Source organism: Haliotis rufescens, unplaced genomic scaffold, assembly GCF_023055435.1.
Source record: "Haliotis rufescens isolate VD_foot unplaced genomic scaffold, xgHalRufe1.0.p SCAF_14, whole genome shotgun sequence".
Lineage (NCBI taxonomy): Eukaryota > Metazoa > Mollusca > Gastropoda > Lepetellida > Haliotidae > Haliotis > Haliotis rufescens.
The window spans coordinates 35750171-35777526 of NW_025963824.1; the positions used below are offsets into that span (position 1 = coordinate 35750171).

Sequence of the window (27356 nt, forward strand, 5' to 3'; positions counted from 1 at the left end):
CGGGTGAATGAAGGACCTATAGTCTGTTTCCGAATATTCACGTAGTTGTTATTGTGAATATCAGGTGCTTCGTTGATTATGCGATGGAAGCTCGTTTCGTGTGGTTAATGAAACTGGTTCATGTTCTCAGTCAGTATAAAGATGTACGTGAAACCTCACATACCTTCAGTTTAACGTCACTATTTGCATTGCTTGTAGCTGAACGCTAGCGTTGTCAACATTTTTATATATTGTTTCAGCATTTATTGTCCTGAATTGAAGGTAGTCCAGTCACGATCAATCTATGTATGTGTCCTGAATATACTATGTGTTAATATTGTATATTATGTGTGATATATTCGTTTGCACAAAAGCTATCGGAACAGTGTTGCGATATTGTAAGAAGTATGTTGGTAATGTTGTGATGGATGTCGCCAAGGCAATATTCCCGTTAGGGGCGGATAGGCGGTGAAATGGGATTTAACGTCACGATCAAAAGTATTGCATTTACATATGAACAGGTGTCTGTGTGGTGGGGTGGGATCTGCTTGGAAATTTTATAATCTAATTTTATAATCTTAAGTAGCCTACTGAGATAGCATGCCGCTGTTTAACATGGATAGCCCAGGCAGTTACATTAAACTGAATCCGACCCGACCAGTCCTAGTTTTATCTCCTTAATGTAAGTGAGTGAGTGAGCGAGCGAGTATGAATTTACGCCGCTTTTCCAATGTTCCAGCACTATAACAGAGGGAGACACCAGAAATGGGCTTCACACATTGTACCCATGTAGGAGATCGAACCCGACCCTTTGGCACAATTACCGTGATCTTTTAACGTCTTTTAGAATGACCCGTTTAGCAATATTCACGGAGATTGGTGGATGGTCAGTGAACGCACAATGAACGTACAATGATGGGAATCGAACCCGGACCTTTAGCGTGAAGGGTAAAGGCAGGGATGCAGTTACAGGATCTTACACTTCAGCTCTTTCAGCGTCAGCTTCAATACGGACAAACTTGGCATCAAGTTGAAGCAAGTGTAAGATTTATAACCTCAGATTTAATTATTTGAACATCGGTTATTATTTCATGTTTCTGACGCTGTTTTGTTGGAAGTTTCCGAGTCGCTGGAGACATTGACCGAGCGTTATTCAATTTATCAGTTTATACTGACTCACTGGTGCGGAACTGTTTTACTGATCAGGTTACAACGTATATATATGATAATGTCACCTCCAATGAGATGTGCTATAGAAATGATATTTCATGTCAAAAACATTTCAGATAGGACTAGTCGCACCGAGGTGAAAACAATTTATCCTGACATTACCTGATCTTGACCCGTGAAGATCCGGGGTAGAATAGGTCTTCAGCAACCCATGCTTGCCGTAAAAGGCGACTATGCTTGTCGTAAGAGGTGACAAACGGGATCGGGTGGTCAGGCTAGCTGACTTGGTTGATGCACGTCATCGTATCTAATTGCTAGGATCGATGCTCATGATGTCAATCACTGGATTGTGTGGTCCAGACTCGATTATTTACAGACCGCCGTCATATAGCTGGAATATTGCTGAGTGCGGCCTTAAACAACATGAAACAACCAAACAATCCTGATCATTTATACATCTAATTCGATGTGTGCATACGCGTAGATTGTGATATTAACGCAGTACCTGGGAAACTAGACTGTTTATTTGAAGATCATAATGAGATGCTCATAACACAATGTGACAATCACATCAACCATTCCCCTCCACACAATTCTCCGCTGTGTCATCAAGTGTTGGTGAAATTCGGACACTCAATACACAACAGACTACCATCTTCTTTTAATCCGGGGATAAATCGTGTGTTGTCAGTTGCTAACGTTAGCTATAGATATTGGGAAAACACTTGATGTCGTTGTTTAACCTTTCAGTTGCTAGGAAACATCCAAGCACTGCTGTTATTTAATCTGCTCATCACCGCTAGGTTAACATTGCTGTGTATATACACCCGTGATCATTGAATACAATTAATTGCAATGAGATATGTTTCTGTTCCTATTTTTACTGGCCTGCAATGAAATCAACAAGCATTAAACATATCAGCGTTCTGAACATGCACAATACACCTGCCCAGCTTACAATGTCAAAGTGTCCCCAATGATGCTAGTACTCATGATGCCGACTACACGGGAATCTGTTGTAAATTCGGGACAGTAAATTCGATCCTGATGTACAGAGTTAGTGATTTGACGGATTGTGCTGTACAGCAGGACGGAAAGAGTACATCTAATTATCCTACACAGTCCTCCAGTGAGATATCACCGCAATAAAGGTACATCACATATCACTTTGACATCATCGGTCTCCATGACATTAAAAAGCTTAACTTATCTTTCCGAAACTGAAGCTTTGTAAAACCCTTAATGTACAAATTACTCTTAATGTATAATTTTTTTTACATTAAGGGTTACGTGTTTACATTAAGCGTAACAACCCGCAACCCTTGATGTAAAAAATAGCTATATTTGACTCGGCACGGTACTTGGTACTTTTTAACAAAACAGCATTGCATTGCATCATCACGTGAATGAGTGAGTGATATTCCCTGTACGACACTGGTTATAGATGTCAGGTCATCCACACTGTGCCCCTTCGATACGATCAACTGCCACGGACTAGTCACCGTGTTGTCAAAGTCGTACCGACGTGCTGCCAGCGGCAGTGTCACCGTATCCACTTTATTCACCTCAACACACACACACACACACACGCACGCACACACGCACACACACACACACACACACACACACACACACACACACACACACACACACACACACACACACACACACACACCCCGCCGTCGGAACCGGGTCAGTAGAGGCCCACATCTCTTCATTGGATCGAGGGGGGACGCTCAGTGACTTTGGTGATAACGTATCCTCATACCTCGACACGTTGCAATTGCTCATTACATCACCCACAGGTTTGTCTGGTCCAGATTCGGTTACATAGAGGCCGCCGTCATATAGATGAAATAATTAATAGCTAAACCAAATACTCACTTCAAATAAGTGTAGAATGTTTATAGATTTTCATACACGTATCACCCATGTGTGGGCCAAGTGTATATGCCATTACTGAATCCTCGCCTTCCGGGTTCCCTGTGTACACCTTGACGATTATCGCGTTTTACATAAGATATATAACTGAGATAATATCAACATGTGTTTAAAGGCGGGCTTCTCTGCTTAGATGTTATTTAAGTTACTACGTCAGGTTCAAAGTAGATGAGACCCGGTCTAGTGGTAGAGCGTCCGCCCGGAGAGCGGAAGGTCCGGGGTTCGATCGCCGGCCGCGTCATACCAAAAGACGTTAAAAGGTGGTACTAGTTGTTACCCCGTCTGGCGCTCGGCATTAAGGGGCTAAAACAAGGACTGGTCGGCTCGGAGTCAGTATACTGTGTCTGAGTGGGGTATTCATGTTAAACTGCGGCATGGTATCTCTGTGTGCTAGCACTAGAAATCGGCATCAGTCCGGGTTAGTACAAGCACACACACACACACACACACACACACACACACGTACACGTACACGCACGTCGTTATATAAGTGCAATAATCTTGGACGCGACGTTAAACCCCATTTCACCTCACCTAAACCCCATTTCACCACACCTCACCTCAAAGTAGATGAAAGACGATTCTGTTACAACTAAGGGACGCCACTCTGAGAACATTCTGACAGACCTCTATTAATCGATTCGATTGGCCTTGTACTACATTTGGACTACTTACGGTATGGACCGGCGTGTCAAGTGGCGCATATCGACAACATGTCGACACGGAGCTTGGCAATAGGGCGCGAATCAACTCATCCACAGTTATGTGGTAACCCTGTGGGCATATAGCAAGTATTGATCACACGATAGATGCAGACAAGTTTCTGCTTCACCAGTTAGCTTGACCCTGGGGCTGAGATGTTTTTAAACAATACTTTGTTTGTTTCTGTTTATGGGTGGGTGTGGAATCTCTGGGCGCTCATAACAGGATGTAGAATGGGTAGACCATGGACAGAGCAGATATGGAAACACGCGTTTGTATTATCGCCCTGTTGATAGTTGATTGAGATAGATAGATAGACAGAAAGATAGATAGACAGACAGACAGACAGACAGAAAGATAGACAGACAGACAGACAGATAGATAGACAGACAGAAAGATAGACAGACAGACAGACAGACAGACAGACAGACAGACAGATAGATAGATAGACAGACAGACAGACAGACAGATACATAGATAGATAGATAGATAGATAGATAGATAGATAGATAGATAGAAATATGGATAGATAGATAGACAGATAGATAGATAGAGAGGCAGACAGACAGACAGACAGAGGGATGCCCAGGGAGGGAGGGGCGAGACACACAGAGAGAAGGGGGGTGGGGGGCATACAGAGAGAATATATAGAAGTTAAGAGACAAACCCCTTGTGCCCCGTATCTGTTGACTTGCCAAGAGGAGTGTTCCCAGGATGACCAACATTTTCATGTACATGCACAGTTCATGCAATGTCAGTTTACTGATACAGACTATACAGTTCACAGCTGGACTGCTTGTGTTATCCATTGATCTCCGTATCACAATCGATATTTAATGGATTTCTTGCACCATCTGCCCAGCTAGACCTCACCTGCATAAAACCACTTACAAAGGAGGCGATGCTAGTAGTGTCTGTGTTCGGAGCCTTTCAATTATCCATCGGATTTCTATCAACTATACCCTGTCTATATATATAACGTACGATTTTACATTTGGCGTCAGTTTAGTTCGTGTAAAGAAACACACAGACGGTGTTACACGCCCTACAACGATGTGCATTGAGTCTGACACATCGTATATCTTATTAATTGAACAGGTTGAGCTGAACGCCCTTCTTAAAGGAATTTGAGGTATTTTGACTGATATTAGGAGGTAGTAATGTAGGTTTTAGACGTTTTCCAAGTCTGGGAGACCTACGAGCACGGGTATGGTGCTGATAAACTAAGGTTCATGATTTGGGCGAATCTGGGAGTCGAACTCGCGATCATAGGTTGACGGCGGTCCTGTGAAGCCATAGGCAGCTTTGTTGTAAGGACGTTCAAGTGACTGATCACTGGGAATGAGATGAATAGGGTAACGTCAGATACCCACATCACTTCGACCTTTCCACCCACATTAACCTGACACGCTGCGATGTAGGTGAAACATATTCAAGGCGGCGTTAAACTAATAACTTTCACCAAAGTGGTAAACGTTTGAGACAGGCATTCCTTCGAACTTTACTCCCATTTTAAGCTGATATACTTGGAATACTGTTTAAAGCAGGTTTATACCACTCACTCACTCACTCGCTCGCTCGATCGATCGATCAATCAATCAATCAATCAATCAATCAATCAATCAATCAATCAATCAATCAATCAATCAATCAATCAATCAATCAATCAATCAATCAATCAATCAATCAATCAATCGCTCACTCAATCGCTCACTCAATCGCTCACTCAATCGCTCACTCACTCGCTCACTCAATAAAGATGCATCTCATCACTTTGACATCACCGGTTTCCATGACATTAAAAAGCTTCACTTATCTTTCTGAAACTGAAGCTTGCCACCTGGACCTTTCACACACAAGACGCTGGCTATTACTGTTTATAAATAGTGTTGCTGGAAGAATGATTTTGGACGACAAATTTAATGGCACTCTCGTTTCGTGTCAACACGCATCATAAAAGCTATAATTGTTTAACGTGTTCAATATAACTGAAATATTGCCAATATCACTCACTCACTCACTCACTCACTCACTCACTCACTCGGAATATGTGCTGACTTGACGAGTAAGACGAGGAATGTCTTGCCTTCGGGTTTTGTCATAAAACATCCATTTGATTATTCAAGATCCAAGAGAGGCCACTTTATGATTCTGTACTGCATAACAATATAATTATATGTAAACAAATGCAAGCCACGCCCTTAATGTTTGCTAATTTGTGGACAGAGTACGTCATACCTATAGTCTATTTATTTTTTTGAAACATCAAACAACCAGCCTCCATTATCTATCTGGTTTTATAACCGCACGTGTTGGTTGGGGTTTACGTGGCCTCAACGTCATCTTTATTGCCGTAGACTGGATTATTAAAATATAGGTAGGCGGTGTAGTGGCGAAGTGGTTTAAGCGTTGGTTCAACACGACGCTGATTCGGGTTCGTTTCCCCACATGGGCACATCAGGTGAAGCCATTCTTGTACACACAACCATGGAGTTGCTGGATTCTTCTACAAGAATGGCTGAAACCTGCTGATATATGCGTGTATGTCAGACAAGATGCACATAGGTGTATTACACACCATGACTCGAACCTCCCTGCATGTACGTTCAATAACAGTGTCCGTACCAACAATTATTTAAAAATGTGAAGACAAAACAGTGAACGCACGATGATGCCTCCTCCATCCTTCCCTCTACGCACCCTATCTCGCTTCGTTTAGTTTAGTTGTTGTTTAACGCCGCGCTCAGCAATATTCCAGCTATATGACGGCGGTCTTTGATTATTCGAGTCTGGACCAGACAATCCAGTGATTGACGTCATGCGTATCGATCCATGCAAATGGGATACGATGACATGCATCAACCAAGTCAGGGAGCCTGACCACCCGATCCCGTTAGTCGCCTCTTACGACAAGCATAGTCGACTTATAGGGCAAGCATGGGTTGCTGAAGACCTATTCTAGCCCGGATCTTCACGGGTCCACCCAATGTCAACAACCGAGTCAACCTGACTTGAAGCACCAACCTATGTTAGATTAATTCTTTGTTTAAACACATTATGTATGAGATTTGTAAATTATGAAACTATTAATAAGGAAATCATTTTATTTTATCAGTAAACCATTGCCAGTCAACTAAATGTTGGCTCCGTGACCTACATGGTACGTGGTGACACGGAGTGATGCCGCATGGTGTCACGCATACCGAATGGATGTGTAGAAAGATCCATTGTGGTGTCTTGTGTCAACCATTGTGATGTCTCTGTGTCAACCATTGTGGTGTCTTGTGTCAACCATTGTGGTGTCTCCGTGTCAACCATTGTGGTGTATCTGTGTAAACCATTGTGGTGTCTCTGTGTCAACAATTGTGGTGTCTCCGTGTCAACCATTGTGGTGTCTCTGTGTCAACCATTATGGTGTCTCCGTGTCTACCATTGTGGTGTCTCCGTGTCAACCATTGTGGTGTCTCTGTGTCAACCATTGTGGTGCCTGTGTCAACCTTTGTGGTGCATCTGTGTCAACCATTGTGATGTCTCTGTGTCAACCATTGTGGTGTCTCCGTGTCAACCATTGTGGTGTCTCTGTGTCACACATTATGGTGTCTCCGTGTCTACCATTGTGGTGTCTCCGTGTCAACCATTGTGGTGTATCTGTGTCAACCATTGTGGTGTCTTGTATCAACCATTGTGGTGTCTCTGTGTCAACCATTGTGATGTCTCTGTGTCAACCATTGTGGTGTCTCTGTGTCAACCATTGTGGTGTCTCTGTGTCAACCATTGTGGTGTATCTGTGTCAACCATTGTGGTGTCTCCGTGTCAGCCATTGTGGTGTCTCTGTGTCTACCATTGTGGTGTCTCTGTGTCAACCATTGTGGTGTCTCCGTGTCAACCATTGTGGTGTATCTGTGTCAACCATTGTGGTGTCTCTGTGTCAACCATTGTGATGTCTCTGTGTCAACCATTGTGATGTCTCCGTGTCAACCATTGTGATGTCTCCGTGTCAACCATTTGTGGTGTCTCTGTGTCAACCATTGTGGTGTCTCCGTGTCAACCATTGTGGTGCCTGTGTCAACCATTGTGATGTCTCTGTGTCAACCATTGTGGTGTCTCCGTGTCAACCATTGTGGTGTATCTGTGTCAACCATTGTGGTGTCTCCGTGTCAACCATTGTGGTGTATCTGTGTCAACCATTGTGATGTCTCCGTGTCAACCATTGTGATGTCTCTGTGTCAATCATTGTGGTGTCTCTGTGTCAACCATTGTGATGTCTCCGTGTCAACAATTGTGGTGTCTCTGTGTCAACCTTTGTGGTGTCTCTGTGTCAACCATTGTGGTGTATCTGTGTCAACCATTGTGGTGTCTTCGTGTCAACCATTGTGATGTCTCTGTGTCAACCATTGTGATGTCTCCGTGTCAACCATTGTGATGTCTCTGTGTCAACCATTGTGGTGTCTCTGTGTCAACCATTGTGGTGTCTGTGTCAACCATTGTGATGTTTTTGTGTCAACCATTGTGATGTCTCTGTGTCAAACATTGTGATGTCTCTGTGTCAACCATTGTGATGTCTCTGTGTCAACCATTGTGGTGTCTTCGTGTCAACCATTGTGATGTCTCTGTGTCAACCATTGTGGTGTATCTGTGTCAACCATTGTGATGTCTCTGTGTCAACCATTGTGGTGTATCTGTGTCAACCATTGTGATGTCTCTGTGTCAACCATTGTGGTGTATCTGTGTCAACCATTGTGGTGTCTGTGTCAACCATTGTGGTGTATCTGTGTCAACCATTGTGATGTCTCCGTGTCAACCATTGTGATGTCTCCGTGTCAACCATTGTGATGTCTCTGTGTCAACCATTGTGGTGTCTGTGTGTCAACCATCGTGATGTCTTTGTGTCAACCATTGTGATGTCTTTGTGTCAACCATTGTGATGTCTCTGTGTCAACCATTGTGATGTCTCTGTGTCAACCATTGTGGTGTCTCCGTGTCAACCATTGTGATGTCTCTGTGTCAACCATTGTGGTGTATCTGTGTCAACCATTGTGATGTCTCTGTGTCAACCATTGTGGTGTATCTGTGTCAACCATTGTGATGTCTCTGTGTCAACCATTGTGGTGTATCTGTGTCAACCATTGTGGTGTCTGTGTCAACCATTGTGGTGTATCTGTGTCAACCATTGTGATGTCTCCGTGTCAACTATTGTGATGTCTCCGTGTCAACCATTATGGTGTATCCGTGTCAACCATTGTGGTGTCTCTGTGTCAACCATTGTCGTGTCTCCGTGTCAACCATTGTGATGTCTCTGTGTCAACCACTGTGGTGTTTCTGTGTCATCTATCGTGGTGTCTTGTGTCAACCATTGTGGCGTCCTATCTCAACCATTGTGGCGTCTTATGTCAACCGTCGCTATGTTTCTTCTTTCCTGCAAGGTTGAAGCATACCGAGCCTCTACTATTACAAATGAGACAAAAGGCGCGAGGGCTTGGAATGTCAAGGACATCTGATGTAGAGCAGTTTGCAGGGTGTTGGATTCTGTGGAGGATATGAAATGCTCACTACATCGGAATTCGTATCGGTTTTCAATCCACAGTTGTTCACATAGTTAGCAATGCAAGTGCGAAGAGCACGATTTTAAGCTTCCCCTACGTTTTGATCAATAAAGCTTTCAACACGATCCAGTCAAAATATACGTTCACTCCTTTTGTTATCACCTGGTGTTGCAACAGTATAATGATTAATGGGCAAACACTAGTATCAGAGCCTCTACCAATCTGGCCAGGATTTATGCACGTGGTCTAGCTCCCGGGACTGAAATATGAGTAGCTATATGGCTTTTAACTTGAATACTGTTCGATAATGATTTAGATCACAACTACAGCAACAAATTAAACTGAATCTGGATGGAATTAGTTGAAAAAAAGAAAATGACATATATATTTAGCAGTCTATAAACATTCATGTCAAAACAATTAGCCGATATGGGAGTATCTCATCTGGGAAATTGTTCAGTCTCCTGTTAACAACGAATGAAAATAGGTTGGTTTGTTTGTTTGTTTGTTTGTTTGTTTGTTTGTTTGTTTGTAAATAATAACATCTGGACCAGACAATCCAGTGGTTTATATCATGAGTATCTATCCACGCAATTGGGACACGATGACATGCATCAACCAAGTCAGCGAGCCTGACCACCCGATCCCGTCAGTCGCCTATTACACAAGCATAGTCTCTTTTTACGGCAAGCATGGGTTGCTGAAGACCTATTTTACTCCGGAATGGTTTAGGTTTTAGAAAACCGCTATATACAAACAATAGTACAAACAGTCATACACCTGTTCCTGGCAAATGCCTGCTACAACAGTCCACTGCAGGATTCTGACTATAACCTCAGCATGTGTTCACGAATCACTATCAAATAGAAATGAAATAAGGATATACTGCCCCACCGGCGCAACCCGTCACAAAAGCAGGTCAATTATTGATTCTCGGGGCGGTGGGGTAGCCTTGTGGTTAAAGAGTTCGCTCGTCACCCCGAGCGTGGGATCAATTCCCGACATAGGTACAATGTGTGGAGCCCAATTCTGGTGTCTCCCGTCGTGATACTGCGGGAATATTGCTAAGAGCGCGTAAAACCACATTCATTCAATTGATCTGCTTAACAAAAGTACGGAACCATTTGGCAAAGTGAAAAAAGGGAATTGCATCAGGCATATTTTGTCACCGATGCATAAAATTTGGAAACACACGGATCATGCATAAGTCAACCTCTTGACGATCGCGATATTACAATTAATGATAAAAAGCAAGCTTTAGACAGCGGAAATATGCTGTGATGAGTTTTCCTCCAGACTTGACTCGATTATCATCATTAGTAGTAGTAGTAGTAGTAGTAGTAGTAGTAGTTGTAGTAGTAGTAGTAGTAGTAGTAGTAGTAGTAGCAGCAGCAGCAGCAGTGGCAGTAGTGGTAGTGGCAGTGGTAGTGGTAGCAGTAGTAGTAGTAGTAGTAGTAGTAGTAGTATACAAAAATGGAAACAAAGAAATACACGTAAGAGGCACAGCTGACCCACTAATCTAAAGCGTTGCAACTTGACATGACGATTTGTGTCAAAGTTCGCACCGATAATGATCGGCAGCATGTTGGGGCTCTGGGTTTCACGACAGGAAAACCTCTATTCCCACTTTAGCGTTCGGCTTGTCATATTCCAAGCGTCACATACCTGAAGGTCATTCGCGCCTGCTAGGAAAACATTCATCACCTTCAAGTTCTTATCTCAACATTTTTTGCATTATATTACTGTTTGGTTTGGCTTATGATAATATCTTGTTCCGTTATCTGTTCTTTAGTGTTTAATAATTCATGCTTGGGGGGACACACGTGTTGTCTCGTTATCACATGATTCACCTGGTAACAACAATAACCGTCATCCAGATGATCTGTAAATATATTAAACGGGCAGTCCACACGCTACGAGGGGTCATCCCTTGGTCAGCGATGTCCTCCCCGGGGCACCTGCTATCATACTTGACCATCTACCATTTACCCAGTGAGACACGATGACACATGTGTATGACAACAGCAGGTGCTTTATATACGTGACGGCGTATGCGGGTATAATGTCCAGAGAACACTAGCCGTAACCACGGCACGCTGGTCAGCCATGTCTATGTTATAACCCCTCTATGTTATCAACGGTCTCTTATGATCGGTCGTCAGAACAAAGATCAGATTTGAAAAATGACTGCTTGATATAGAACGGTTTCGGGATTCACTCTAACTCCAACGTGGACCATGCGAATTTTCAGGTTCGTGGGTAGGAGGTCATTCTTGAATTTGATACTTCAATGAAAGGTTGCAATCGCTGAGCTCTGATTGTTGATTTCGCTTATCCGCGTATCGCTTCTCGTAAGAGAAAACTAATGGTTAGGCTTACTGACATGGTTGACGCATAAACATAGTATCTCAAATGCGTAGATCAAAGCTTAAGATGTCAATCACTGGATTGTCTGGGTCACAATCGATCATTGAGACACATCCTCCATAAAGTTGGAATATTGCTGGGTGCGGCGTAAAACAACAAGCAAACAAAACTATCTTCGACAAAACGGACAAAACCCTAATCCCATCTCTCCTGTAAAATATAATGTAGGTAATATCTAGCTCCTGCCTCTGGTCACATTAAACCAGACATTTCATATGGAACGTGCCTTACAATTGACATTCATGGTGAGTTACTGGAGCGCTCAACAACGTCAACACACAGGGTGACGCTTGGCGTCAGCGTGTCTCCATGTTACAACAATAGCATAATACATAATGCATCAAATAAAAATTTAAAAAGTAAACAAACATGACCCACCAAATAAATGAAATATAAAGAATTAGTGTTCCAAACTGTTACTGAATAGAGTCTCTGTTTCTGGGGATGTTCGTGCATTCGGAACACACCAGGATAGTCGAGAACAATATACCTCGGATTTTTTTTATGTTTTAAATTTCGTTGAAATGGGATCACACCAGCGTGTGATTATCTAAGGGACTCCATCCCAAACAATGACGTTATACGTAAGAGGTGCCACCCAGGTAGCACAGTGCATTTACACTGAGTGAGTGAGTTGTTTTAAGGCTAGCATTATCTAGTCAAGGCAAACGAGTGGCAGATAGCATGAGCAATTGTATGGTGTATAACTTACCCTCCCCCTGAATATTCACTGTGACCACATGGTTCTTAGTGTTGCCTTGAGGACAAGCCTGGGGTCACATTAACTAATGTATCATGTAAGTTCATCACGTTAAAAATCAAATTCCGAACCGTCACTTACTAACCCGCTATGCAGTGCAATCGATATTAGTAATCTACCGAAAATGACCCCCCTATACAATACCTACGGTAATGTATAAGTAAGGGTGTTATTTGGGGTGTGCTCACCTCAAGTCTTAATAGTGAGTGAGTGAGTATGGTTTTACGCCGCTGTTAGCAATATTTCAGAATTATCACGGCGGGGGACACAAGAAATGGGCTTCACACATTGTACTCATGTCGGGAATCGAACAAGGGTCTCGGCGTGACGAGCGAACGCTTTAACCACAAGGGTACCTGACTAGTGTCTTAATAAAAGTACCCAACACATTTTGAAAATATACAAAATTGCGATGTGATTGTGTTATCGAAACACGTTTGCAACAATTTCTTGTTAAGCCCTCAGGACCAGTGGAGTGAGTGAGTGACTGAGTGAGTGAGTGACTGAGTGAGTGAGTATGATTTACGTGGCCTTTAGCAATATTCCAGCAATACCGCCGCGGGGATTCAAGAAATGGGCTTCACACATGGTGTTCACGTGGGGAATTGAACTCGGGTATCCAGCTTGACGAGCGAACGCTTTATCCACTATGCTAAACACAAGTGAACTCGGAAAACTGATACATACACTCATACTGAAGGTAACACACTCAACTGAAATGTAAGATAGACTTCATGATAATGACGACAGTTGCCAAGAAAATAATAATAATAATAATAAGTGCATTTATAATGCGCCAGATTCCATTCACCAAGCGGATGCTCATAGCGCTTCACTATTATTACCCCGGTCAATGGATCTGTGAGCTTAAGGAGACACCACATGTGGTACATGTGGTTCAGTGTGGGGCAGGACCGAAGCCCTAGAAACTCTCAGGAGTCAAGCTGCTTAACGTGGTCACCCATCCAACTACTCTCCGAGACTGACGTTGTGTAACTTCACCTGATTTGAGATATGTGCGCTGTGCACAGGACCACGTGCCACCACGTATTTCCAGACAACGGGTACCAGCTGATCACTTGCAACCAAGCCTAAAATAATATCCCGTCAATACAAATAGTTGGAAGAGTGGAAATGTCTTAAAATCAATCAAAAATGTAAAAGGTCGGTCATTTATGAAACATTTTATTTGCCTGTATGTGTGACAACGATATGGTTTGGCCTTTGAACAGACACTCGAAAAATATTTTGGCCCAGAACTGACAGAAGAGAAAATGGTTACCAAACTCCCGCATGCTGTCACCGCCAAGTGCGAAACTTGTCATAGGCATCGCAGAGTTACCTACCTTGTGTAGAGCAACACGACTGGGGAAGTGGGATTTATCGAATCTCACGAATGAATCTGTTATCCCGAAAGATATGCTTCTAAACATCTCTAACATGTAACACAGCCTTTCGGAAATAATAAAAAAATGTACATATCGTTACCATGGTTTCATAATGATAAGAAGATAACTTTATAAAGTATAAACTGAATTTTGCCTTGTGGGAGGTGAAAGGAGTGGACTTCACACATTGTACCCATGTCGGGAATCGGACCCGGGTCTTTGGCGTGACGAGCGAACGCTTTAACCACTAGGCTACCCGACCGCCCCTCTATGTAAAGAGTTGTACACTATCATGACGTGGTGAATAGTCACTTATAATGATATACAGTAATGATGAATAGGATAGCCAGTTACAGTGAAGCGAATAGTCACTTATAACGAAGCGAGAATAGTCTTTTATAACGAAGCGAGAATAGGCGGTAACAACGAAGCGAGAATGGTCATTTATAACGAAGCGAGAATAGGCGGTAACAACGAAGCGAGAATAGTCATTTATAAGGAAAATGAATGTGTAAGTGTGATGAATCGACGCATTAACCCCTGACTTTTGACACCTTATAACGAAAGCAATACAGTTGTCTCTGTGTAATCAATGACCAACGATAGATTGGTACACACACAAAAATTACTGTCACACAGCACACGTACTGACTTTCTTGAATCAACGCATCTGGGACTGCCATCTAGGCAGACCCTGCTCACGCTACACGTATGAATAGATTGATACCTGATTTGTTAATGGGAAGAAACAGGACTTATGAAGGCCATTTAGCAGTGTATAATTGACATGTACTTCCAATTAGAAATTGTTAAGATGAACACAACATAAATAAGAGTGACGTCTTGTGCCGGGCTGGTGGTGGGCACGTGATCTCACGCCCTGGCCAGCCCGCTGCTCTCTGTGAGGTATCTCCTGTAGGCGTTGTACAGCTTCATGAAGTTCTGTGGGTTGGTGATATTGAATTCCCTGAAAGGAAAATAAGACGTATGCAGCGTGGGTGGGTGTTGATGTGTGTGTTTGTTTGTGTGTGTGTCCATGTGTGTGTGTGTTGGTGTTTGTGTGTTTGTGTGTTGGTGTATGTGTGTGTTTGTGTTGGGGTATGTGTGTGTCCATGTGTGTATGTATGTGTTTGTGTGCGTTGGTGTTTGTGTGTGTATTGATGTGTGTGTGTTGGTGTATGTGTGTATGTGTATGTGTGTGTGTTGCTGTATGTGTGTGTTGGTGTATGTGTGTTGGTGTATGTGTGTGTACGTGTGTGTGGTGGTGGTGTGCGTGTATGAGTGGTGATGTGTGTATATGTGTGTGTTGGTGTATGTGTGTTGGTGTATGTGTGTTGGTGTGCGTGTGTTGGTGCTGGTGAATGTGCGTGTTGGTGTATGTGTGATAATGTGTGGCGGTGTAAGTGTGTGTGTGTGTTTTGATGTATGTGTGTGTTGGTAAGCGTGTGTGTGATGGTGTGTGCCGGTGTACATGTACGTGCGTGTGTTGGTGTGTATGTGTGTTGGTGTGTGTGTGTTGGTGTGCGTGTGTTGGTGTGTATGTGTGTTCGTGTGTGTGTGTTGGTGTGTGTGTGTTGGTGTGTGTGTGTTGGTGTGTATGTGTGTTCGTGTGTGTGTGTTGGTGTGCGTGTGTTGGTGTGTGTGTGTTGGTGTGTTGGTGTGTGTGTGTTGGTGTGCGTGTGTTGGTGTGTATGTGTGTTGGTGTGTGTGTGTTGGTGTGTGTGTGTTAGTGTGTATGTGTGTTCGTGTGTGTGTGTTGGTGTGCGTGTGTTGGTGTGTATGTGTGTTCGTGTGTGTGTTGGTGTATGTGTGTTGGTGTATATGTGTTGGTGTGTGTGTGTTGGTGTGCGTGTGTTGGTGTGTATGTGTGTTGGTGTGTGTGTGTTGGTGTGCGTGTGTTGGTGTGTATGTGTGTTGGTGTGTGTGTGTTGGTGTGCGTGTGTTGGTGTGTATGTGTGTTGGTGTGTGTGTGTTGGTGTGCGTGTGTTGGTGTGTGTGTGTGTTGGTGTGTGTGTGTTGGTGTGCGTGTGTTGGTGTGTATGTGTGTTGGTGTGTGTGTGTTGGTGTGCGTGTGTTGGTGTGTATGTGTGTTCGTGTGTGTGTGTTGGTGTGCGTGTGTTGGTATGTATGTGTGTTTGTTGGTGTATGTGTGTTTGTCGGTGTATGTCTCTGTGTGTGTGATGGTGTGCGCGTGTGTTATAGCCATCACGACATGATGATCAGAATATTTAATGTTTTTATTTTCATGGCGAATTGGGTCAATTTTAAGCAACATCTCTGAAAGGCTTTTGTCAACCCCTTGCAAAAAGATATATTCACTCAAGACCCACAACTCGATACATATAAACGCTTTTCCTTCATTCGATGGAATAGCAGGGACGATGGCAAGCAAGTAATATCTTCTTTACATCTTACCTCTGTATTTCTCTCTGGAACAGATAGTCCCCGGTTCCGCCAGACATTCCTCCCCCGAGCATCCCTGTAGACACTGTAGCAACGCCCCCTCCTCCCCTTGAACTTGACATCATCGACATGGTCCCGCCCCCTCCAGAACTTGTCATCATAGCTCCTCCCCCTCCAGAACTTGTCATCATAGCTCCTCCCCCTCCAGAACTCGACATCACAGCTCCTCCCCTAGCCATCGTATTGCCTCCTCCAGCACTTGTTATCAAGCCGGACCCACCGGAATTCGACCTCATTGAACTTAGGACCTCAGAACTCGACATTGTGTTCGAAACGCCTCCAGAACTGGACATCATATTCGTACCACCTCCTCCAGAACTCGACAACAAAGAGCCCAGTCCTCCTGAATTCGACATTATATTCATACCCCCGCCCCCACCTGTGGTTTTGATGATAATCCTGCGAGTTGAACCGGATCCGGAAGCTCCCTGTCCACCAGTTGCCAAGAATTGTCTCCCCTTTGTTCCTCGAATGGAGAGATTTCTGCCCTCCATCATGTTCGACGAGATTTGACTTTCCTCTGCGAGATTTGACATAAATCTTTCTGTTCCGCCGGAAATTGCCTGGCGTCCAAATGTACCACTTGATAATTGTTGACTGTGCGTGCCACCTGCCGCTGATTGTCTCCCCTTGATTGAGAGCTGTCTGGTACCGGATGCCGCTCCAAAACCCGTTATCCCTTGGATCATGTCAAGTAACCTTGACCCTAGCCCACCGGAAGTGTTATACGTTGTTGTTGTCGACTTTGTTGTGTTCTTGTTACCGGCTTTGTCAAATGTCGTTGTCGTTCTTTGGTTTGTTTCCTTCACAACTTGAACCTTCTTCAGTTTCCCCAAGCTTCCGGTATCAAGGGCGACTCTACGGATAGTTCCACCACTAACAAGGGCAGACGACTCGTCGTGTTTTCTCCGGACCAGGGTGGAGGAGGTTGTCTCCCCTCCATGACTATATCCGCCAGATCTATCATGAGAACTGCTGTTTTGAACCACAGAGGTTATGACCTTTGAGCCCCCGCTGCCGAAGCCCGAATCCCCTCCCATGTCACGATTGGCGCTCCTGGACATCGCATCTCCATGGAAGAAGAAGTCACCTGAAATAATGTCACGTTTTATCCGTTGGTCATATAAAAGCCACCCTATTCTATACTTCTACTTCAGGGATTCACCACCTTCATTTGTACATTAGGGGGCACTGGGGGTCCCAGTCGCCTAAGGCGCAGCAATCCACTGTGCAGAGTTGCGTCCATTGGGCACGCCAGAAACCTTTGACTGTGGATTAAAATCCCGATTCGCCCCGAATCTAGGTTTGTCAACACTATACCCTTGCTCGTGGGTTTCACCGAAGTGGTAAACGCCTAAGAACTGCATCACTTCGGGCTTTCCTCCCACATTAAGCAGGTACACCGTGATATAACTGGAATATTGTCAAAAGCACCGATAAAACACAACTCTCTCTCTCTCTCTCTCTCTCTCTCTCTCTCTCTCTCTCTCTCTCTCTCTCTCTCAGTCTCTCTCTCTCTCTCTCGCTCTTGCAATAAGATACGACTAACAGAAAATAATCAATGCAACCTATCAAACAAAATCAGAAATTCAATGCTAAACAACCCGACATAAACGGCATGGGTAAAACTAACGTATAGATTAAAAAAAGAATCAGGTTCCTCGTTTACCGAACATGATTCTGTGTCCTCCACATCAAACACGCACCTGTTGCATCTTCCACACCGCTGCTGCCGCTGACCCCTCCTCCCCGCATCCTACTCCCGGTGTGCCCCTCGGCTGACGAGATCTTGTAGTACCCCCCACCGTAGCCTATGCCTGAGCCTGAGGCAAGCCCTTCTCCGCCAGAGCCAAGTCCTCCGGAGCCAAGTCCTCCGGAGCCAAGTCCTCCTGCTCCTGCGCCGTATCCAGCCGAGGACATCCCGGCCCAGCCCGTTGTCTCCAGTTCCTTGATCTTGGCGTCAAGCTGGTCCTCCGGGATGCTAGACATGGTATCATCGAGTTTCAAAGATTGTTTGTTTGTTTTCAGCTACATGACGGTGGACTTAAATAATCATTTCTGGACCAGGCAATCCTGTGATTAATATTATGAGAAACGATCAACGCCGTCGGTTACGATGAGACGTAATCAGCCAGGTCATGACATTCATCCTCAAGGTCACCTCTCACAACCAGCAGTTGATACCCATCAGGTAAAGATCGATTGTTATTGAAGAGTTTGTTTGTCAAGAAGAAGTAGTGAGTGAGTTGGGTTTAACGCCGCTTTTAACAGTATTCCAGTTATATCACGGCGTGTCAGCCTAATGTGGGAGGAAAGCCCGAAGTGATGCAGGTCTCAGACGTTTACCACTTCGGTGAAAACCACGAGCACGGGTATGGTGCTGACAAACCTAGAAACATAATCGGGGCGAACCGGGATTCGAACCCACAATCTAGGTTTCTGGCGTGCCCAAGGGACGCAACTCTGCACAGCGAGTCGCGGCGCCTGAAACGACAGGGCCTACCATGCCCCCTAAGAGGAAGTAAGCAGATGCTATTTTATTTTTCTATTTTTGATCTTTTAGCAATATTACAGCAACCTCACGGCAGCTTGTCAACCATAGAGTCTGCAACACGTGGACCAGTGGTTAATACCATGAGCAACCGTCCACTCCACAGAGGCACAAACCAAATCAGACAGATTGTTACGGCAAGTATAAGGTGATGGATATTGTTCGTGCATCCACACGGGAGCAAAATTACCATGGGACAGGGAGATCAGAGGTTGATAGCATGAGTGAGTGAGTGAGTTAGTGAGTGAGTGCTTTACGTCACAACGGCAATATTTCGGACATATCGTGACGATGATAGCCTGAATACACAATAAGCAGACCTGTGAAGGTCCGGGTTAAAATAGGTCCTGAGCAACCGGTCCTAGCCGTAAAAGGCGACTATGCTTGTCGTAAGGGGCTACTAACGGGATCGGGTGGTCAGGCTCCCTGACTTGGTTGACGCACGGCATCGTATCCCAATTGCGTGGATCGATGCTCTTGATGTCAACCGCTGGATTGACAGGTCCAGAATCGATTATGTACAAACGGCCGTCATATACCTTGAATATTGCTGAGTCAACAAATATACAACAAACAAACAAACACAATCAGCAAGGTTACGGATCGTCACCACTCGCTCTCCGTCGGTTCCTACAAACAGGGGGTCCCGCGGACTGGATCGACTATAGGAAGTTCAAGTGTAATACTATGCATCACTGGTCTGATATAAGTGTTTCGAAGACGCTTTCCTAAAACTTATCTTCAAAAACGTTTTTCACGGGAGGATCCCCAAACCATCTCCAGACACATTGCATGTTAACTTTTATCGTTCACCTTGTGACCTGGGCAGTGGACACGCCCTTGCTCCAAAATCAAGAACTTGCCTCTGTTTTAATGTATGATAATAAAAGCATTGTGCGCCATGACACAATTAATCGCAATACGTATTAATTGTCTAAGTAGGAACAACCAAAATAGAGCAAGAGTTGAGTGTTTTTTGAAACGCTAAAATAAAACATGCCACACAGTGTCCATTACTATACAAAATGGCATCCTACCCTTTGAATGTGTCCAACCATGCCCGAGGAAGTTTGTAGTCGCTGAAAAATGAAAACAAAAAATAAATAGTAATAATAATATTAATATTAATATATTAATAATAATTAACCGTTCCACGCTGAGTATTTACCAGGGTACACGGTACACATACTCTACCAGAATACAAGGATGAAAAGATATGAAGGTCTGATGCACATGTCCTCTTCATACTATCCGTCAGTAAAGTGGCCCCTACTTTATTTTGTTTGTTGTTTAACGCCGCACTCAGCAACATTCCAGCTGTATGACGGCGGTCTGTAAATAATCGCCTCTGGACCAGACAATCCAGTGATTGACATCATCAGCATCGATCTACGCAATTAGGATACGATGACATTCATCAACCAAGCCTGACTACACGATCCCGTTAGTCACCTCTTACGACAAGCATGGGTTGCTGAAGATGAAATGTAAACCTGATTGTAACGGGGCTTCACATTTCGTCTAAAATGCAGGGATTCGCTGTTCAGAGTCGCGTCATTCAGGTTGCAAGAATCCTGAGATCGTTGAATGGCCCTGAATACATCTTTTGAGAACTGTAGCAGGGATCATTTGATTATAAAACATCACAGTTATGTTTCTTTAATGAACAACTTGAGCTCAGCTTTCACTGATAGGTGGAATTCGTTATGAGTATTAATGTTATATTTATATACTTACACCTCCGTTAAATGTTCCGATTTCTTCAAGCCACCGGCACCATGCTTGGAGCTGAAGAACACAAGAATGTATTCATGGAAGTGGGTCACACATGGGTTGGGAGATCAGTCGTCAGTGCAGAGTTACGTCCCCTATTTTAGACATACATCAGTAACCCATTCGTGCCCAACTCGTGTTATTCCGGGACAAGCCGAATAGCAGGTTACGGAAAGGGGCGAGTGGTGACGAATGATCAGTAACCGAGGGTTGGAATTCCAAATTCGCACTGATAATGTAAATGTGTTAGCACTATGCCCGTGTTCGTGGGTTTCACCAAAGTGGTAACCGTCTAATTAAAAGACCTGCGTCATTTTGGGGTTTCCTAAACCTGACACGCCGTGATAATAGTGGAATACTTATCGAAGCGGCGTAAGAACTCACACACACAAATATGTATCACAAAGTATACACCTAACGCGATAGCAAACAGTAGAGATTTCCATATAAGAATGGAAAGATGGCAGGTAGGTACAAAGAGACTTAGAACATCTTGCTAGGGACTCAGTTTTGCTGGGGTTTATATCGATGAAGACACCAACAACAATTGACTGTTTTCACTCTCTTTACCGCAACCTTGAGAGTTCATGTAAATAGGGTACAATGATAAATCAATGATATAGACCGCCTCCGTGGTCTAGTGGTAGAGCGTCCGCCCGGAGAGATGAAGATTATGTGTTCGATCCCCTGTCGCGTCATACCAAAAGACGTTACAATACGGTAATTGTTGTTACCCTGCCTAGCGGTCGGCATTAAGGGCTAAAACATTAACTGGTCAAAATACTGTGTCTGAGTGGGGTATTGCGGCATGGTATCTCAATGGGTTAGCACTGTAAAATCGTCATTAGTCCGAAATACTCTTGAACGCGGCGCTAAATTTGACTTCACCTTACTAAATTAATCATGTCACTGTTTAATTTACAATTGCTCATGTTATTGACCTTTGACCGATGTGCTAAACACTCACTATTTGAACCCCCCCCCGCCCAACGCCGTCGGACTCATGGCATCAAATACACAATAACACCCGCGAATATGAAAACAAATAATGTTATCTTCTAAATAATAACTGACACGTGACACTGATTCACTAAACGTCTCAGCAGAGGAAACAGAAGCATGTGTATAGTGTTACCCGCAACACACGCCCTTCCTCCACCAGGGGCAGAGCAGACAGAAGATGAAGAACATGAGGAAGAGGAAGAAGGCGAGAGCCAGGAGGAAGGCTGCCAGGATTGCGGTCTCGTCACGTGACAAGCCAGCCAAGGGTACGAGGCCCATTCCGTGGGCGTGTGGCACGTGGCGAAGTCCATTGACTGCAACTGTAATTATAAGAGAGACAGTTCTTCAACACACGGGATTACATATTCGGCGCAATATTTAAGTTATCTTTATGTACGTACTTAATTAAGGACAGGTATTAAATGCACGTAAATACATTGGTGCATCTCCCTGCATTGTCGCAAATAGACCCTATACTCAACCACTTCAACCACCTCGGTATATGTATGTTGTGAATATATATACACATTCAATACATTTGACCTATGTTTGGTTTGTTTGTTTGTTGTTTAACGCCGCACTCAGCAATATTCCAGCTATATGAAGGCGGTCTGTAAATAATCGAGTCTGGACCAGCAAACCAGTGATTGACATCATGAGGATCAATGCACGCATTTGGGATACAATGACATGCATCAACCAAGTCAGCGCCTAACCACTCGATCCCGTTAGCATTGGTTGCTGTGGACCTATTCTACCCCGGATGTTCACGGGTCGTGTTGCTGATGTGCACGTGGCATCTACTGGTACACGTGATCGAGACCTTAAATCGAACTCACTCACTCACACACTCTCTTGGTGAGCCCCGCGGTCTCAGGGTTGAAATATTACTAACATTTAGCGTTAGTTTTAGAGAGATAATTGTGTTTACGCCTTTATTCCGATACGAAAAGTCTACTCGTGTGTGTAAATCTAAACTTATGTAGATATGAAATCTGACATTTTAGAAGTTAAATCAAGTGAAAGAGTGAGTGAATTGATTCTACGCCGTTTTTAGCAATATTCCGGTAATATTCGACACCAGTGCAGTGTCAAGGAAAGCAGAGCTGACACGCTGTTTAACTTGCGCGATAAAGGTAGTAGCATCTGTAACGTAAAATCGTGTTGACAGAATAACACGTTGAATCCCTTGTCACTTTTGTTTTCCTTATTGAAATATACGTGTGTATGTAGAGGTAAAAATATAGGATAAGGGGTGGTATTGTTGGGATTTATTTCAAGGCAGGTCGGGTGGAACTACGACATGTTGTTTGTTTGTAGTTTAACTCATATTCCAGCTATATGACGGCCATCTGTAAATAATCCAGTGACTGTCATTAAAATCTGTAAATAATCCAGTGACTGTCATTAAAATCTGTAAATAATCCAGCGACTGTCATTAAAATCTGTAAATAATCCAGTGACTGTCATAAAAAATCTGTAAATAATCCAGTGACTGTCATTAAAATCTGTAAATAATCCAGTGATTGTCATTAAAATCTGTAAATAATTCAGTGACTGTCATTAAAATCTGTAAATAATCCAGTGACTGTCATTAAAATCTGTAAATAATCCAGTGACTGTCATTAAAATCTATAAATAATCCAGTGACTGTCATTAAAATCTGGAAATATTCCAGTGACTGTCATTAAAATCTGTAAATAATCCAGTGATTGTCATTAAAATCTGTAAATAATTCAGTGACTGTCATTAAAATCTGTAAATAATCCAGTGACTGTCATTAAAATCTGTAAATATTCCAGTGACTGTCATTAAAATCTGTAAATATTCCAATGACTGTCATTAAAATCTGTAAATAATTCAGTGACTGTCATTAAAATCTGTAAATAATCCAGTGACTGTCATTAAAATCTGTAAATAATCCAGTGACTGTCATTAAAATCTGTAAATAATCCAGTGACTGTCATTAAAATCTGTAAATATTCCAGTGACTGTCATTAAAATCTATAAATAATCCAGTGACTGTCTTTAAAATCTGTAAGTAATCCAGTGACTGTCATCAAAATCTGTAAATAATCCAGTGACTGTCATCGTGAACATCGATCTACGCAACTGGGATACGATGACATACATCATCCGAGTCACCGAACTTGACCATCCGATCCCAGACTCAATTATTTCTAGACCGCCGCCATAAAACTGGAATTTTGCTGAATGCGGCATTAAACAACTTCAAACAAACAACACCAAAACAACTTTCAATCATTAATTAGCTTGAGTACAATCGTATCGAACACGGGTACACTATTATTCAGGTACATTCAATGAAACAAACTTCTATTACTCGCCCGGGGGCGGTCGGGTAGCCCAGTGGTTAAAGCGTTCGCTCGTCACACCGAAGACCCGGGTTCGATTCCCGACATGGGTACAATGTGTGAAACCCATTTATGGTGTCCCCCGCCGTGATATTGCTGGAATATTGCTAAAAGCGGCGTAAAACCATCCTCACTCACTATTACTCGCCCGTAAGGAGATCATCCATTTAATAAACATACAACTGTATGACACATTGCGTAATACCAACTTCGCCAGCCTGACCAGCCGATCCCGTTAGTCGCCCTTTACGACATACATGGGCTGCGGAAGACCAGTTCTTACCTGGATTGTCACGGGGACGTGTTGGGAGGAGGTGGTTATTGATAGCTATGTACAACTGAATCCGCACCCCCGGGGCGATGGGCCACCGAGTCGCCCATGACACGTGGGCGTGAAGACTCAGATGACATTACGTCCCAACAGAGCAAGTCCTTGGTCCGCAGGATCCGATTCCCATGCAAGACAATTACACCGGAATGTGATCTGAGCCTACTAGTAATTAATTCTTGTTAAAACAAAGTTATGTGAACTTTAATGACAGTTGGATAGACGCAATCACTTTGCTAACACTCGAATAGTTTATGTATGGGTACTAATTTGTCCCATAGTTTTCCTTGAAAGGTTCCCCTCCCAAAGTGAAACAAGAGCGGTCACCCTCCCATAGTATAGCATAGTAAAGTGGATATCACTTGAAGATTAGTTTGAGGCATTAACTTGATCGAACTATGTTTTAAGTAGGAGAAAGTCCCCAATGGCCTACCGGCCTCGAACAAGCTTCACGTGCGAAAATAATCGCGAGATTTCGGACATTCTCCTATACTTACACCAATTGTGAATCATCTCTATCGCACAGGTCGGAGTATATTGTAAATGAAATAAGTAACTTATTAACTTTATTAACTTTATTCGTAAATATTTTTGTAGTCATGCCGGGTTAATGCGTAGTGCGTTTTACTCGAGACACAAACGTCTTGAAGTTCAAAGAATTCTTAAGAGGGAAAGAGAGAGAAACTTGACATCTGTTTGAAGTAGGGTTTGACGTAATGTCGTTGACGGGAAGGTGTGTTGGCTGCAATATTTAAGTCGCCAGACAAGTTAACTGAAAACCTGCGCAGCCACATAACGAAGATGGTTGATATTACAGCCACGCCCACCTTAACAGCTATTCTATGTTGCTGCTGTTGTTTCATGTCACGAGTCTATATGTGTTGTAATTCAATACGTAGTATCGTAGCCTTTCATACACGAAGTTAGTTAGAATATAAGCAATTACAAATAGGGCCCCGTTCAAAGAAGCTGTCTTAGCGTTAAGATGATCGTGAGGAGCCGACATACCTCTTGATCTTGGGGAGGAGGGGCGGTCGGGTAGCCTAGTGGTTGAAGCGTTCGCTCGTCACGCTGAAGACCCGGGTTCCATTCCTGACATGGGTATAATGTGTGAAGCCCAATGTCCCCCGCCGTGATATTGCTGGAATATTGCTTAGAGCGGCGTGAAACCATAACTCACTCACTCACTCACTTGGGGGAGGATGAGGGGGTTATGATATTTGTTTTGAAAAAATAAAAGAAACTGGAAAAATTTATTTGTCATGTCTTGCTCAAAATGTAATAATTCGCAAGAATGTTTGGGTGAAAAAAACTAATTGTCCGGCTCCTTTTATTGAACATGAATGTGTTATAAATATTGACCGAAAAAATATCCCGTCTTTAACAAAATTCCCAGGCTCAACCCTCATAGTCAGGACGTGATAAATCAGTGATTGATATTATGAGCAACGATCCACGTTGGCACGGTGAGATGTCCCGCAATGAACCTGGTCACCGCGCTTGACCATCCGATCCGTTTGCTTCCCTTGTCTGCTGCAGTATGGTGATTATTAAAGACACACTACAACCTACCCAGCCTGAACGATTTTAACTAACGTCCGTATTATCGGGGTTTCATTGTATTGGTATAGGAAACTACAGTCTAAACAACTTTACAGCGAAGTCTCGTTTATCCGGACTACCAACGACTACTGCTGATCGTGATATCCCTCAATGACCATGATTCGCTATTCCGGACACTTGTCAATCAGGACGATGTCGCCCGGGACGCTATGGTCCGGATACCGTGGTTTCATTGTATCAGGGAGACTGACAATAATGGCATACTTACATAGCGCCGCTCCATGACAGTAGCAGTAAGGCTTCGTGACCCAGTACTCGCCTGAAGGAAGACAATATTGAGTAAGACATTCATGGATCACAGCCGTAAACACCTCTGTAACGAAATACCTGTTAAATAATGTTGTCTTAATTTCTTCGGCAAATTGTTGCCATGGTTGTTGTTCAGCCCTGAAGTCACTAATATTTGACAATGACCAGTAGGTTGACAGACGGATCTTGATCAGACAAACTAGTGGTTGATATTATGAGCAAAGGCGAAAGCCGTCTGTGTTCGTTGACGCGCTATCAGCCACGAAACCTGACCACCCGATCAAATTAAGTACGTTCCCCAGAACTGTTTTAACATTTCAAGGAATGCAGAAATAATAAAGAGTAAAAGTCGCCAATATCATTGTTTGTTAATGTCAACGTGCTAACGTAAGTTAGAACGCCAGAACATGATATATAGTTTATATAACGTTATCCTAATGAGCATAATGCCAATATTTAGAAAACGTCTCGCAAATTATTAAACATTTTATGATTTAATAACATTATATATTAATTGTATTACCTTCAAGGGAATTCCTTTTACAAATGAAAGTGCATAAAGTTGTGTGTCGCTACTGAGCCGCGCCGCCTAAAGTCCTCACAGAACGGAGCATATCATGTTATCAATTGCTATGTTTGATAGGCGCATCACCATCTTTATATAATACTTGCCACACAACACATATTTACCTTTCTTCATCTTCAATTAATATCCGCTGCGAAACGTTCCTGTGTTCACGAAGAAATGAAATGTTTCAGCAGCAGGCACAGCGACCAGCTCATCACGCCCTTGCCGTGGGGCATCTCGACGAGATCATCATTAATTAATCTTGTACTAATGACTTGAGTCATGTTCGCATCGTCTTTGAACATCCCCGAACAAGACAAGCTACTTCAGTGATCGTGTTCTGCATTAACATAACGACATGGATCAGCCCGGTTGATCCGGTTTGACGGGGTCGCCCGGCTTTTAAGTAGACGACATCGGCAAAATGCAACGGTAAATCTCTGTAACGTGTTTGTCAGAGAGTAGCTGGATGAACGTACATTAGTATAACAACTAATTATAGCAGAGGATTTAT

At 43.4% G+C, this 27356-nt stretch overlaps 1 protein-coding gene across 1 annotated transcript; it reads right to left on the bottom strand.

The window, feature by feature from the left end:
* Positions 1 to 13697: 13697 nt before the first annotated feature.
* On the bottom strand, positions 13698 to 27071 carry LOC124118870 (uncharacterized transmembrane protein DDB_G0289901-like). The gene is made up of 8 exons (XM_046481163.2): positions 26965 to 27071; positions 26234 to 26284; positions 21833 to 22019; positions 20662 to 20712; positions 19962 to 20003; positions 18080 to 18354; positions 16326 to 17463; positions 13698 to 14877 (listed from the first exon to the last, which is right to left on the bottom strand). Exons 1-8 carry the CDS (start codon positions 26972 to 26974, stop codon positions 14784 to 14786), a joined length of 1848 nt encoding a protein of 615 aa, XP_046337119.1. The 5' UTR covers positions 26975 to 27071; the 3' UTR covers positions 13698 to 14783.
* Between the last annotated feature and the right edge of the window lie 285 nt (positions 27072 to 27356).

Excerpts from the sequence above, each read along its gene's own strand:
- LOC124118870 (XM_046481163.2), bottom strand. Across the intron at positions 18,355-19,961 it reads TGGTTGGACACATTCAAAGG|CATCCCGGAGGACCAGCTTG; the intron begins GTAGGATGCCAT and ends TACCATGTCTAG. Across the intron at positions 17,464-18,079 it reads CGGTGTGGAAGATGCAACAG|GTGACTTCTTCTTCCATGGA; the intron begins GTGCGTGTTTGA and ends ACATTATTTCAG.